The following is a 16,102-nucleotide window of genomic DNA, read 5'->3' on the forward strand; positions in this document are numbered from 1 at the left end:
AAATAGTTGCAAGTTTTGCCTCACATAATCCATGATAAATGTTCCCCTATGTCTCTATCTTGCACTTTTATGACTTTGGACTTCAAAGCACATTTGCTTGGAGTTGGATAGCTTCAGGTACCCAGCCATGCTTTACAGGCAGATTGGCCATCTGCTATAGGACTATACCTCTCAGCTGGACAAAGTACTGCCACATTTTGAGAGATTAAGACATAGACAGACAAGGAGAGAGATATTGCACCCTTTGGCTGGAACAGAGAGCGAAAGTACAGAAATATTGGATGACAGACTCAGATAGAGAACAACTGACCTCTTAACTCCTTATATACAGTCTCTAGAACTCAAAGAACTGTGAGACATTTAAGATATGCCATTCCATGCATTATAAAAACTGTGACTAGTAGAGGACTGTTATCTTTTACAAAACCAACTTCATTGTTGTGGACCGCCCAACCCTCACCAATATCAAGGGCTCCCCAAACCACCACCAGGCAGGAGACACCCAAAACTAAGGGTTTGCCCTGAGGTGAACAAAGGGTTGCAACTTGCAACCCTCCCTTTCCTGTGGTGTGCTAGCCCAGGCAGGGCTGGAGAAGCATTGCCACCATAAGTACTACTACTCCTATATTTGCCACAGCCAGCACTCTGATCCTTTCCACCTTGCATCTCAACCCCTGCAAGCCACTGTGCATTGCATAAGCAGCAGCAGAGAATTGGACCAGCACAGCAGGGTATGGAGCTGGAGAAAGGGATACATATAAGTTGATATATTAATTTAGACTATTGAAGGGCTTGTCCAAGATTTTTACTTATCTCAGCCAACCCCTTTAATGTGACACGGCCACAAGTTGGCATGTAGCCCCAGCTGAATGGATGATATAGGCTGGCCTGGGACAATTGACTTCTCTAGAAAAATAGATTAACACTGCTTCAAAAAGATGCAGGATGAAAATCAGCAGTGATGTAAAAAATATAGCAAGCATCAAGCTTAGGGCGAGTTACTATGAGCTGGCTAGGTAAGTGACATCTTTATATATGATCCTGTGCTCCAAGTTTGTTTTCTAGGCAGTAGATGTTAAAGTGCAAGCACGTAGCAGACGAGTGTTAGCAAAGCTCATGATTGCAACCCCCACCAAGTGTTTTTCCTTTAAATTACACTGCTATAAAGTGAATGCAGCACAGTCTCCTGGTAATGATAATGGTGCTTGTGTTGCCTGGATACCAGAGTCAATCTCTCTGAATGATATGAAGCGACCATCATCAAAGCTTCAGTATCTGTGTATCCAAGGCTGTGCCATCTAAGCAGAGCAATGATTTCGGCTCTAATAGTTTTAAGCTATTCCACATTCACTTTGACTCCTTTTGACATTTGTCTGGCTGGGGAAAATTCAGCTGTAGCTTTTAGGCTAGAAGAATCATGATGTTTGCACAGTACTTGAGTCTTGAGTGAAGCATTACCATTACCATGCCATTACACCATATAGTTACAGAATATATATATATATATATATATATATACAGTACAGACCAAAAGTTTGGACACACCTTCTCACTCAAAGTGTTTTCTTTATTTTCATGACTATGAAAATTGCAAATTCACACTGAAGGCATCAAAACTATGAATTAACACATGTGGAATTATATACATAACAAAAAAGTGTGAAACAACAGAAAATATGTCATATTCTAGGTTCTTCAAAGTAGCCACCTTTTGCTTTGATTACTGCTTTGCACACTCTTGGCATTCTCTTGATGAGCGTCAAGAGGTAGTCACCTGAAATGGTTTTCACTTCACAGGAGTGTCCTGTCAGGATTTAATAAGTGGGATTTCTTGCCTTATAAATGGGGTTGGGACCATCAGTTGCGTTGTGGAGAAGTCAGGTGGATACACAGCTGATAGTCCTACTGAATAGACTGTTAGAATTTGTATTATGGCAAGAAAAAAGTAGCTTAGTAAAGAAAAACGAGTGGCCATCATTACTTTAAGAAATGAAGGTCAGTCAGTCTGAAAAAATTGGGAAAACTTTGAAAGTGTCCCCAAGTGCAGTCACAAAAACCATCAAGCGCTACAAAGAAACTGGCTCACATGCGGACCGCCCCAGGAAAGGAAGACCAAGAGTCACCTCTGCTGCAGAGGATAAGTTTATCAGAGTCACCAGCCTCAGAAATCGCAGGTTAACAGCAGCTCAGATTAGAGACCAGGTCAATGCCACACAGAGTTCTAGCAGCAGACACATCTCTAGAACAACTGTTAAGAGGAGACTATGTGAATCAGGCCTTCATGGTAGAATATCTGCTAGGAAACCACTGCTAAGGACAGGCAACAAGCAGAAGAGACTTGTTTGGGCTAAAGAACACAAGGAATGGACATTAGACCAGTGGAAATCTGTGCTTTGGTCTGATGAGTCCAAATTTGAGATATTTGGTTCCAACCACCGTGTCTTTGTGCGATGCAGAAAAGGTGAACGGATGGACTCTACATGCCTGGTTCCCACCGTGAAGCATGGAGGAGGAGGTGTGATGGTGTGGGGGTGCTTTGCTGGTGACACTGTTGGGGATTTATTCAAAATTGAAGGCATACCGAACCAGCATGGCTACCACAGCATCTTGCAGCGGCATGCTATTCCATCCGGTTTGCGTTTAGTTGCACCATCATTTATTTTTCCACAGGACAATGACCCCAAGCACACCTCCAGGCTGTGTAAGGGCTATTTGACCATGAAGAAGAGTGATGGGGTGCTGCGCCAGATGACCTGGCCTCCACAGTCACCGGACCTGAACCCAATTGAGATGGTTTGGGGTGAGCTGGATCGCAGAGTGAAGGCAAAAGGGCCAACAAGTGCTAAGCATCTCTGGGAACTCCTTCAAGACTGTTGGAAGACCATTTCAGGTGACTACCTCTTTAAGCTCATCAAGAGAATGCCAAGAGTGTGCAAAGCAGTAATCAAAGCAAAAAGTGGCTACTTTGAAGAACCTAGAATATGACATATTTTCAGTTGTTTCACACTTGTTTGTTATGTATACAATTCCACATGTGTTAATTCATAGTTTTGATGCCTTCAGTGTGAATCTACAATTTTCATAGTCATGAAAATAAAGAAAACTCTTTGAATGAGAAGGTGTGTCCAAACTTTTGGTCTGTACTGTATATATACAGTGGATATAAAAAGTCTACACACCCCTGTTAAAGTGTCAGGTTTCTGTGATGCAAAATTTTTTTACAAAGATAAATCATTTCAGAACCTTTTCCACCTTTAATGTGACCTATAAAGTGCACAACTCAATTAAAAACTAAGTGAAATATTTTAGGTAGAGGGAAGAAAAAATACAAAAATTAAAAAATATGGTTGCATAACCCTTAAACTAATATTTTGTTGAAGCACGTTTTTTTTTTATTACAGCAATCAGTCTTTTTGGGTATGAGTCTATCAGCATGGCACATTTTGACTTGGCAAGATTTGTCCACTCTTCTTCGCAAAAACACTCCAAATCTGTCAGATTGGAGGGCATCTCCTGTGCACAGCCCTCTTCAGATCACCCCATCAGATTCAGGTCTGGGCTATGGCTGAGCCATTCCAAAACTTTAATCTTCTTCTGGTTGGTTAAGCCATTCCTTTGTTGATTTGGATGTATGCTTTGGGTTGTTGTCATGCTGAAAGATGAAGTTCCTCTTCACGTTCAGCTTTCTAGCAGAAGCCTGAAGGTTTTGTGCAAATATTGACTGATATTTGGAACTGTTCATAATTCCCTCTAGCTTAACTAAGGCCCCAGTTCCAGCTGAAGAAAAACAGCCCCAAAGCATGATGCTGCCACCACCATGCTTCACTGTGGGTATGGTGTTCTTTTGGTCATGTGCAGTGTTGTTTTTGCGCCAAACATATCTTGGAATTATGGCCAAAAAGTTCAACCTTGGTTAAATAAGGCCATAACACGTTTTCCCACATGCTTTTGGGAGACTTCAGATGTGTTTTTGCTAAATGTATCCTGGCTTGGATATTTTTCTTCGTAAGAAAAGGCTTTTGCCTTGCCACTCTACCCATAGCCCAGACATATGAAGAATACAGGAGATTGTTGTCATATGTACCACACAGCCAGTACTTGCCAGATATTCCTGCAGCTCCTTTAATGTTGCTGTAGGCCTGTTGGTAGCCTCCCAGACCAGTTTTCTTCTCGTCTTTTCATCATTTTTGGAGGGAAGTCCAGTTCTTGGTAATGTCACTGTTGTGCCATATTTTCTCTACTTGATTATGACAGTCTTCACTGTGTTCCATGGTATATCTAATGCCTTGGAAATTATTTTGTACCATTCTCCTGACTGATACCTTTTAACAATGAGATCCCTCTGATGCTTTGGAAGCTCTCTGTAGACCATGGCTTTTGCTGTGGGATGCAACTAAGAAAATTTCAGGAAAGACCAACTAGAGCAGCTGAACTTTATCTGGGGTTAATCAGAGGCACTTTAAATGATGGCAGGTGTATGCTGACTCCTATTTAACATGATTTTGAATGTGATTGATTAATTCTGAACACAGCTACATGCCCAGTTATAATAGGGTATGCACACTTTTGCAACCACATTATTATTATTATTATTATTTTTTTCTTCCCTCCATCTAAAAGATTTCAGTTTGTTTTTCAATTGAGTGGTACAGTTTATAGGTCACATTAAAGGTGGAAAAGGTTCTGAAATGATTTATCTTTGTCTCATTTTTTACAGCACATAAACCTGACATTTTAACAGGGGTCTGTAGACTTTTTATATCCAATGTATATATACACTGAACAAAAATATAAACGCACCACTTTTGGTTTTGCTCCCATTTTGCATGAGCTGAACTGAAAGATCTGAAACATTTTCTACATACACAAAATACCCATTACTCTCAAATATTGTTCACAAATCTGTCTAAATCTGTCTTAGGCCCCATGCACACGGCTGTGTTTCACAGCCGTGTGCGGGCCGTGGAACCGCGGCCTGGATCCCTCCTGAGTGCAGGAGCGCATGGCGTCACTGGTTGCTATGACGCCGTGCGCTCCCTGCTGCCGGCACAGTACAGTAATACACTGGTATAGATCATACCAGTGTATTATTGTATTGCGGCAGCAGCAGGGAGCGCACGGCGTCATAGCAACCAGTGACGCCGTGCGCTCCTGCTCTCAGGAGGGATCCAGGCCGCAGTTCCACGGCCCGCACACGGCCGTGTGCATGGGGCCTTAGTGAGTGCTTCTCCTTTGCCGAGATAATCCATCTCACCTCACAGGTGTGGCATATCAATTGCACAGCTATTGAAGAGGAGTGGACCAACATTCCACAGGCCACAATCAGCAACCTGATCAAATCTATGCAACAAAGATGTGTTGCACTGCTTGAGGCAAATGGTGGCCACACCAGATACTAACTGGTTTTCTGACCCCCTTCCCCCACCAGTAAAGCTAAACTGTGCACATTTCAGAGTTGCCTTTTATTGTGGGCAGTCTAAGGCACACCTGTGTAATATTCATGCTGTCTAATCAGCACCTTGATATGCCACACCTGTGAGGTGGGATGGATTATCTAGGCTAAGGAGAAGTTCTCACTGACACATATTTAGACAGATTTGTGAACAATATTTGAGAGTAATGGGTCTTTTGTATATGTAGAAAATGCTTCAGATCTGTGAGTTTAGCTCATGCAAAATAGGAGCAAAAAAAGTGTTGCATCTATATTTTTGCTCAGTGTATATATATATATATATATATATATATATATCATATTTACAATATTATAGAAAGGATAAGTTTATTGGGGAAAATTGTACATTTTAAAGGAGGCTCTTGTACCCTGGTTTGCCTCGATGTTGGATACCAAGTGAGATACGGTTGATCATAGAGGCATAGAGGTTCCATATGGTATCCTGAGTCCAAAGAAGTTGCAGCTCGGCCTGTAGATCCTGCACACTTGTAGGTTGCCAAAGTTGGCATCCCAACTTGTCCCATAAATGCTTGATTGATGATAAATCTGGCGACCAGGCAAACTAAGGAAGTGTTGCAGTATCGCAGAGACTTTCCAGGGAAACACTTGCTGTGTGTAGGAGAACATAATCCTGCTGAAAATTTTCATTTGGAAGCCTTGCCATGAGAGGCAACACACATGGCGAAGGATGTTCTTCACATATCATGGAGCAGTTAGTGTTCCTCATATCACCACTAGAGGCAAATGACTGTTTTATGTGATGGCTCCACAGATCATCACAACAGTAGCTGGGACAGTGTGCAATTCCACAGTAAAGGCAAAATTGAAGAGCTTATCACGGGGCCTCCATACTCGAACCCAACTGTCATGGGATCCCAAACAGAGCTTGGATTTGTTGCTAAAGACAATAAAGTTCCAGTCCATAGTATTCCAGTTTCTCGCTCACAACACCACTGCAAAGGAAGATGACGGTGGCTGGCTTTCAATGGCAGGACACATAATACTCTAAATTTCTATCTGCTAAGCACTACTAAATTGTCTGGACAGAGACAGTGATATGTAATGAAGGTTCCGATTGTGTCTTCATAATGACAATGTGAAACTATGACAATGAAACTATGGTAGCTGCTTGGTTTTTGTCAGCGAATCAAACAATCCTCAGTACTGGTGGTCTGTCTAGGCCGCCTCAAGCCTGTTTTCCATGTCTGCATGTAACCACTGTCCCCAGCACCTCCTAACTAGATCATAATGGCCTAGATGGTGGCCAATTTATCATAAGGATCATCCTTCTTTTTTCAGTCCAATGATCCAACCCCTCCCAAAGTCTGTCAACTAGGCAAAATGCCTTTCATTGTGTTATAGAGGCTTGTCAAGAAAAAGGGGATCAGTCAGCACATCCCACTAATGCACAGGTGCACGTGCCATGGCTAGAGACACAAAGAAAAAAACACAAGGCAACCACACTCTGTGAACACAAATAAAGTACAATAATGCCATAGTTATAGAAAATATTCTTCTGCCAATGGTATGCTTATTGTCTAAATGTGAGATTCTTGGCAAATACATTTTGTACAAATATTTGACCGACTGCCGACATCAAGGCAATCTCTATGAGATGGGAACCTAACACTAAATGCTATGACTGGGAACGTGGTTCCACATTTGTGCTGGGTCCACTCTATACCTTAAAGGCTCCATGGCACCAGGAGAGGTATAGAGTGGGCGTAGAGCATAGCATTAGAATTAGTAGAGTGCAGCATTAGCACCAGAATATTTTCTATAACTATGACATTATTGTACTCTATTTGGGTTTGCAGAGTGCTGTTGCATTGTGTTTTTTTTCATAGAGGCTTGCCAGTGATCTGTTGGGTGTGTTATTTCTTATTTGTTTGTCAAATGAGTGTATTCCTTGCAAGTGTCCAGAGGTAGAAGGTCGACAGTGCTCCAGTATTGTGGTCTGGTGAGCATACCAGGATATACTTTTGATAAATGAGTGTTTCTTGTTTGAAATATTTTTAATTATAGGGTGGGATTTGCCAATATGCCAGAATTCTGACTCAAATAATGTGTCCCCAACAAACTGGTGGTCTCTTTTTCTGTGCTTGGTTCTTGTTTAAATTTTCCTCATCAGGTATTTGTCCCAAATTTCTTGTATGGTCAATGAAGTGATGGTCATGATGGTGTGCGGCCTGGTTTTTCTCTGATATTGCTGCCTGCTGTCACATCTTCTTATTGTCAGTTTTTCTGGATTTCCACTATATTAAATTCTGGAAGCACAGACTCAGCTACAATTCTTATGAGGTTTTAAATTTAATTTTAAACCCCTAAATTGTGCGAGTTAAAAAATGTTCTTGTCCTCGAGCATTGGATGAAGAGTACATCACAGGTCTAATCACTAATAAATGTTTATTCCTGTTTAAATATGTGATTAAACATCTTGAGAAGCCAGACAAGCATCAATAGTTGATAATTCCCTGAAGATTTAAGTAGCTGCCACATACTTCTAGGAACAATATCTAGGGTCCCAGCCAGCACTTTTGCATTTAAATGCCCCTATTTAACACCTAGAGCTCTAATAGGATTATTAGGATTCCTAGCAGGCAGATAAATGACAGGAACATGTAATGCCTCGTGACTGCATTCTTAACCACTTCCATGAATAAAACCAGTCCACGTGTTTGTGAAACACATCATGAATGCAGATTGAATTCTGTCCATCATGCACGTTTCTGCAAGAGCAGATCTAATGTGTTGTAAGTGTGTAATATGCAGTTTCTAAAAAATGGATTTTGCTGCAGATTTTACTAGCATAACCTTTTCCAATTGCAATTGGTGCAATTCACAAATTCCCCAAAATATAGGCAGATTATAAAATTCTATTAGGGTTTTTTGTCTTTCTTTCTACAGTATATGTTCAGAATTTTTGTTTTACATTTTCTCATAATTTTTTTTTGGGGGGGGAGGGCGGTTGATTTTCTAAACTATATTTTTAGGAGTGGGTTCTGCACCAACAGCCTTGAGAGATATCCGGTATGTTAACCTGATAATGATGAACGTTAACTGAAATAGGACATAAAGTCTCCAGAAACTTAAACTGGGTGTTAGCAAAACAATTATTCCTCCCATTTCCTCATGCACTTGCATCACCAGCTAGTGTGCATGTTTTTTCAATGGGGAGAGAAAGACAAGCCGCTGCTGCTTCTTCACTCGTTATACAAAATGCCTGATCCTTTTTTGCCTTGATACCTTCTCTGGTGACTCTAATGAACTTTAGATACAGTATTATTATTATTCATTATTAAAGCGCCATTCATTCCATAGCGCATAGTACACATGATAAGGAGTAGACATACATAATGCAGACAATCACAATAAGCATGAACAAGACAAGCCCACAAATATGAGAACATTCTGAAGAATAGAAGGCAATGAACAAGACAAGAACAAAAGTAGCACAACGGAGCCCTTATTCGATTATAGAAGAAATAGATGGTATTACTTACGATCCGAGAACTTCCATAAATACAAAGGTGTCACGTATGTTATTTGTTTGTTTCTTCCAGATGCAAGCATTCTCCTCTTCCTTACAACTCATTTTATCTATAGTGGACACTGTGAATTCTGCAGATGTAAGATGAGTCAAACTTAGATTTACTACTAGCCACAAAAACAAAACAATATACTGTGCATTTTATAAAAATGGCAGCTTGATGGTATATTCCCATATAAATAATATATACTGTATATACAGGGCTTTCATGGCTGAAATGGGAATAACCCACAGTAAGCACCGCCAGGGGTGGCTACAGTTATGGAAATGGGCAAGTGACCAGCACTCTGCTGTTTCCGTAACTCTTGCAGCACTGAGTGGGATCTATGCAAACAGATTGGTTCCACAAGCTAAAGTGGTTACCTTCCTTTAATTATAAAATGGTACAGTGGGTAGTAGTATTACACTTGAACATAGACAGATAGTGGGGAGAGTTATGCTTCTCGATAACACGCTCATGCAATGCGCCACTAACTTATATTGGCAGTACACATGCTGTAATATAGTAGTTGGCAGATGCCATCAATGTTAGCATGATTAAAAAAAACTGGGTGTATGGAGGCAGTCTGACTGAGACCTTGGACCTCCTGTAATACAGTATATAGTAAAAGTTAGAGGTTTCATAACCTCATCTTTACCAATAGAACCCTTGTAATGTAGGTACACTTACAAATGTGGGTATTTGGGAAGCATAATTTTATGGCAGGCTCAATGGGCCAACCAACCATAACATTCTTGGTATAGTTACCATTCAGTTGACATGTTAATATCTACTTAATACAAAACTGACTTACCAACTGGTGAAAATGCAGTCAACTTGGCACTTGGCATTTTAACTCCTGTAAAAGCCAATCTGAAAGAAATAGAGCAGACGCATTAGGGGTTGACTGATAAGACTGTGGTATGGGGATAGTCGAAAAAGGGGTAAATTAGTGGAAAATAGGATCCAACTGAAAGAATATTCATTAAAAATAGAAAGTTAATGTCAATTTTTTCATGTTAAAGTTCATATCTAGAGATATATTACCAAGAAGCAATTATTAAAGGGGTTACTCAACATTTTAAAATTGATAGCCTATAATTAGGATAGGTGATCAGAATTCGATGAATCGGGTCTAACTCTCAGCACCCCTATCGATCAGCTGGACAATTATTTACAGTAAACCCCTTTAAGGCTCTGTTCACACTAGTGTCAATATAAGGGCGCCATGACAGCTTTGTTGGAATTTTTTTCTTCTATAGGGTAATGGCAAACTGAGGTTTTTGGGTTGCTCTTGCCAATATATATACTGTCAATTAAAAAAAACAACACTGAACTAAAGTGTAAAGAAAGCCTATAACACACTTGCAGCAAAAAGTAAAATACTGTGTTATTTTATCAGTGATTTACATCTATGGCTGTAGCTTGTGTAGCACTTAAGCTCCGTGATAACTAACATCACCGGAGCACATGGAGTGCATAGCATTTAGTCACTTTTCCATACTGGACTCAAACCTCTCATGTCAGCCAGATCCAAGTGTCCCAAGTGTACATTTGGTGCAAGTATTGGCCCCTCTAGGGGTAGTTTGAGGGGCAATGCCATTCCCCGCTGATTACATGTTATGGTGCCTACATCTTTCCACAAGGTTAAACCTTCTATACATTTACAGAGTAAAACGATTATACTGCGAATCTTGTCCATGATGCTGTGGGGCCTTTATTGTCTGAGTGGAGAAGATAACACATCACAATTCAGCCCATTCACCTCCAGCTGACACATTCCAGGTTATAACCCCAATTGAAAATGTTCTGCCTGTATTTGTTATCTTCAACTGTAATATCTTTTGTTATAGCATCCTGCGAAATCACATATTAAGGGCTAATTTTTGTGCGGCATTGAAATAATGAAATCAGTTGAGCCAGTGAATGACCCACATTGTTTGATTTTCATTAGTCTTATTGGTAGACATTGCTGATCATAGCTAGACTCAGCAGGGCTGAATGTAGTCATTTTGCATGGCTCATATCTAAACTACCGAGAGCATCATCCAGTTGGTAATTGAAAAAATTTGTAGATATTTTTTTTTTACAGGAATCATATCGATAAAGCTTGACGCTCACATAGAATGAAAGAGGTAAGGCCAGAAATACTGATGAATTACCAGTAATGACTTGCAATGTGGACTTACTGGTAAAAAGACTCCTTGTAGATTGCCTAATCTCCCCATAAACAGAATCCATGCATATGCCAAGCAGCTAAATATCCTTCATACCGCTCCATCTGTTCTCTGCAGAGCACCCCCTGCTGGCACAGCAATTATGTTCTGGGGAATGGACCAGTTTATAATTATATGCCAAATGGATTCCTTTTCTATTTGGTAAAATATGTAAAAGTAACACTATCTGGTCCCCCGGATGGGTGCTTACAGCCGACAGATTCACCCAATCTATAAAAAAGCTATAATAAAGAAAAAGCTGGGCACTCACAATTACCTGGAGTGGGGGGTACTTTATTGATAAATATTAGTATTAATAGTATACTAAAACATTTAAAAACTCTATAGGTATACAATACAATAAATGGTCTGGCCAGACTTTAAAATACAGAAGTCCACTCAAATAATATCTTTTGTGGAATAGATATAGAGTATTAGAAGGATCCGTTCAATCCACCATAAAACTAATCACACTGCAATTTTTCATCCAATCGATAATAATAATCACAATTTTCAGATCATGGTCGCATCAAAAGTATATAGGTTTCCACAATATAGTATCAGGAATGTTCGTGGTATTCCAAATCACATAGTCTTAGAATCGTATCTAATCAGTTCTCATATTGAAACAACTTGTGTAAATATGAAAACTTGAACACCACAACCAACAGATCGTTTAAGTTTTCCTCTGCAAGGTAGTTATACTCACAAGCCAGGTTTGATAAACAGGGCTGGTGCAAGGATTTTTGCCACCCTAGGCGAAAGCAAATTTTGCCGCCCCCTTGACCCCGCCCCTTGACTCCGCCCAGTCAGACCCCCACACTGCCCTCCATTATGTATTTGCCCCCCCAGTGCCCCCACTAAGTAATACTGCCCCCACAGTGCACAATGCCCATTATGTAATTTGCCCCCACTAAGTAATACTGCCCCCACAGTGCACAATGCCCATTATGTAATTTACCCCCCAGTGCCCACACTTAGTAATACTGCCCCCACAGTGCACAATGCCCATTATGTAATTTTCCCCCCAGTGCCTACACTAAGTAATACTGCCCCCACAGTGCACAATGCCCATTATGTAATTTGAAATTGCCGCCAAACAACCCCCCGTACGTACTTGTGTCGCTCGCTGACGCTGATGATCCTGTAGTGATATTTCCCTACCCCGTAATATTTCAATACCCTGAGTCGTCACGTCACTTCCTGTTGTCCCCCGGATATGACGTTGGATAAGATACGATCATGAGTATCGGCACGAGACCCGTGACCTCCGGTCTCGCGTGATTTTGCGCCGAAGTGACTGAAAAAAAACTCATGCCCGCGCAGGCGCACATCCCAGGACATCCTTGATCCGGCCGGCAAGTACAGGAGGAGTCAAGAAGCCGCAGATGAATGATGTCAGATTTGGATCACAAGTAGGGGGCGTGGCGCGGGCGGTGGCTAGTCGGGAATCAGAGGAAGATGTTACTTAGATGGATCACAAGTAGGGGGCGTGGTGGCGGCTAGTCGGGATTCGGACTCCAGAGCGCCGGCGCCCCCAGGCAGAGTGCGCTCTACGCGGTGGCCTACTCTGCTTATGGGTAGCGCCGGCCCTGTTGATAAAGTACCACCCACTCCAGGTCATTGTGAGTGCCCAGCTTTTTCTTTATAAGAACATAAAAATGCAGTAATAGAGAGAGGGATGGGTGGAAACTCCTGGCTCCTTAGGACGGGTGCCGGCTCTCCTTAAAGAGACCAGCTGGTTATGGAGCCATTTAAGCAGCCGGAAACTGCTGTCTACAGATGGATATTTGGCTTGGCTATTTTCCCTTGTCATGTTCCAAGGCTTGTTAAAAAGTAGGACTTTGACCCCTAGGAAGCCACTTTCAGAAGGTGGTGCTAGCGAGATGTTCTCTTTCCCTGGGAGATACCTCTTTGCATCTCCTGGGGATGTAACACCAGCCACACAAATCGATAAGAAATATAAATCATTGAAAATAAGTTTCAATAACTGATGAATCGTCTATTCACTGAGATATATTTATGCATGCACTTTTCAGGCTGGATTCAGGAGGCATTATGGCTCTATGCAGTTGCCTGCGCCTGCCATTGACTCACGTGAAACATCTAAGACATGATATAATTCTATTGAAAAAGCATAGCCATTTGCACATTTCAATGTAGTTGAGATAATGATATATTAATATACACCAAACAGGAATTCTCATGGATTTTCATATTCCAAGCACTAATAACACGGTTAATTAGCCAGAGCAATTTGCAGATAGTCTGATATGCATGTACAAGGCTGTTCTGAAATAACAAGGAGAGGCAGAAGTATACACTTCACACACTGGAATGTCTCCCAATTACATAAAGGAGCTGGATAACAAGACCCATGAGAAGTAGAATGGCAGCCATATTCATTGTCAGCAAGCCTCTCCAGACATCATGGCAAACTAGCTGAAGAAAATATTAAAACATTTCCCATAAGGGAGCAACTTATTTATTTATTTTATTCTGTTTAGATTCAGTGGACAGAAGATGTAACAGGATTTTTGCCAGTTTAAAGGGAACCTGTCACATTGAAAATGGTGTTTAGTGATGAGCGAAGTTTACAAAAATTAGATTCGGCTGCTTTACTGCATTTCACAAAGACATTCACTTTGTGACTCATTACTTCTTCAGGAAGAACATTTCTTTGTAATAAGCCGGCTCAATGATGGGGAATGGCGATTGCGCTGTCCCCCATCATTAAACCCCTCAGATGCCCCGTTCTTCACTAATCGCAGCATCTGACAATAATAGTGAGGACTTTCAGGGGTTAAACAGTTGATTGAAGATCCCACACAAAATCTTGCATGATGATGTCATCACGCTGGGCGGCGTGGTGACGTCATTCGCGTATGAGATTTCCTACGGGATCTTCAATCAAGATGGCCGTGATGCCCTCTTCGCATTTAAATGGATGAGGTGCGTATGAATATTTTTTGTACCAGCATTTAAGGGAAAATTGAGTTGTTACCATGTAGAAGAAGGAAATTCAGCTTTGCGGCAAATCAAATTTTCCCTGAAATTCAGATAGAAGTCCATTTTGAATACTTCGATTCACTCAATGCTAATGGTGTTTGATCTGCAGGAATCATGCAATAGAACAGGAGGAACTGTACAGACTATATATCTATGGGAAAAGATTTAATATAGCTCCTATTTCATTTGCTGCTGATCCTTTACTTAGGAGTCCAGTGGGCGGTGCCACTCAGTGATCTCTGTATACACAGTCATACAGGGAAGATTGTCAATCACTGGACTTTCATGGAATAAAGTACAAATTATACAGAATGAAGAACTATGTACTGTATCTTTGAAGTTCTGTACAACATGCTTGTATAAGTTTTGGGACTGTCCTGACATACTGAGCCTAATTTAAAAAAAATTGACATGTTTCGTACATATGACTCTAAATTAATGTTTTCAGATATTGCACATTGTAGGATAAAGTATTGATTACAAAATGGCCCATGGCTGAACGTTTCTGATGTTTCAAATCTACTTCAAACAGCTGTAAAAACAGTGGCACAATAATAATAAAAAAAGACAAATGTATAAAGCATTAGTAGCTCGGAGAACAGTATAAAATATTCATAAAAGACAACTGAGACATGTTTAAACTGTGCACAAGAAAAGAGAGTACATAACTCTGAAATCATTAGAGAACATATTTTAGAAACATTTAGGACAAGCTATAAACATTTGAGGTAAGTCTTCTCTGGCAAGAAAATACTTCTTAATGTCCGACCTCAAATTGGGAACCCCCATTGTTATGTCAACTTATCACTTATTCGCAGGGCCCCCTCAATCACAAGAATGGGGTCCCTTGCACCACGTTTGAATGGAGCAGCAGACATACAAATCTATAGGACTTACTTATGCCAATCAGACACCTATCTCGTGGATAGGGTATACGTTGTCGTGATGGGACAACCCATTTAGGAACACCTAGCTCCTGAACCCTGCTGGTAGACAGGTGGCCAGTGACACTCTACTGAAATAAGTAAGAGCTGGATTTAATATATGTTTACATAGCAGTTAATGTAGGTCCAATTGATCATGTTAATGGGACTTTAAAATCTTTTTTACACTATGCAGTATGTTATCCTTTCACACATTCACTTCATTCACTTGTGTTTAAATTTAGGCTACTTCTTTAGGCTGGTTTCACAAAGAACATTTTGCATCCTTTTTTATTATGTTTTTGTTGGCTTTTTTTTAGGGTCCTAAAACACATGACTTTTAGAATTATGTCTGCATATTTTTGCTAAAAAACAACAACATTTTTTGTGGCTTTTCATCTGGCACCTTTTGAAAACAGTGTTAGTCAACTAGTGCTTGCTTCCTGGTGTTTCTCCCCTATAGATAAGGTGCTGCAAAAACACCAGACAAATGTGAAGAGCTGCAACATGCTACAGTTCCTGGCATTTTTCTGGTGTTTTCACACCACCTTCTCTATAGTAGAGAAACGCCAGGAAGCAAACACTAATAGAAGCCAGAAAAACAAAAAAAACATTAGTAGCAAAAAAAAAAAAAAAAAGTTGAGTGTCCTGTCCTGCATTTGATATTTCCAATAGACACTTTAGCTAACATATGTCACTGGAGTTTCTACCATAACAAATGCCAATAACAAATACAAAAGTGCAGAACAACGCAGCAAAAACCTCTGTATGAAATCACCCGAAGGGCTCATGCACACGACCGTAGTTTTAGTTCGCATTCAATCCACATTTTTGCACATCGCATGCGGACCCATTCACTTTAATGGGGCTGCAAAAGATGCGGACAGCACACCGTAGGTTTAACAGACAATGATAGGACAGTTCTATTATGGTCCGAATGTTCAGTTTCACAAAATGTGTTTTGCAGATCCG

General features: G+C 40.6%; 1 protein-coding gene across 3 annotated transcripts in view; it reads right to left on the reverse strand.

The window, feature by feature from the left end:
- The window catches only part of CAMK1G (calcium/calmodulin dependent protein kinase IG), a 189,012-nt gene that overhangs the window by 28,881 nt on the left and 144,029 nt on the right, over positions 1 to 16,102 (reverse strand). For all 3 annotated transcript variants that reach the window (XM_044286005.1, XM_044286004.1, XM_044286003.1), the window contains 2 exons: positions 9,797 to 9,855; positions 8,956 to 9,073 (listed from right to left, as the gene is read on the reverse strand). In XM_044286005.1, coding sequence (XP_044141940.1) covers positions 8,956 to 9,073; positions 9,797 to 9,833 — 155 coding nt within the window. In that variant the 5' untranslated portion in view covers positions 9,834 to 9,855. The remainder of the gene's footprint in view (positions 1 to 8,955; positions 9,074 to 9,796; positions 9,856 to 16,102) is intronic.

The sequence above is a fragment of the Bufo gargarizans genome, chromosome 3, assembly GCF_014858855.1.
Source record: "Bufo gargarizans isolate SCDJY-AF-19 chromosome 3, ASM1485885v1, whole genome shotgun sequence".
Classification (NCBI taxonomy): domain Eukaryota; kingdom Metazoa; phylum Chordata; class Amphibia; order Anura; family Bufonidae; genus Bufo; species Bufo gargarizans.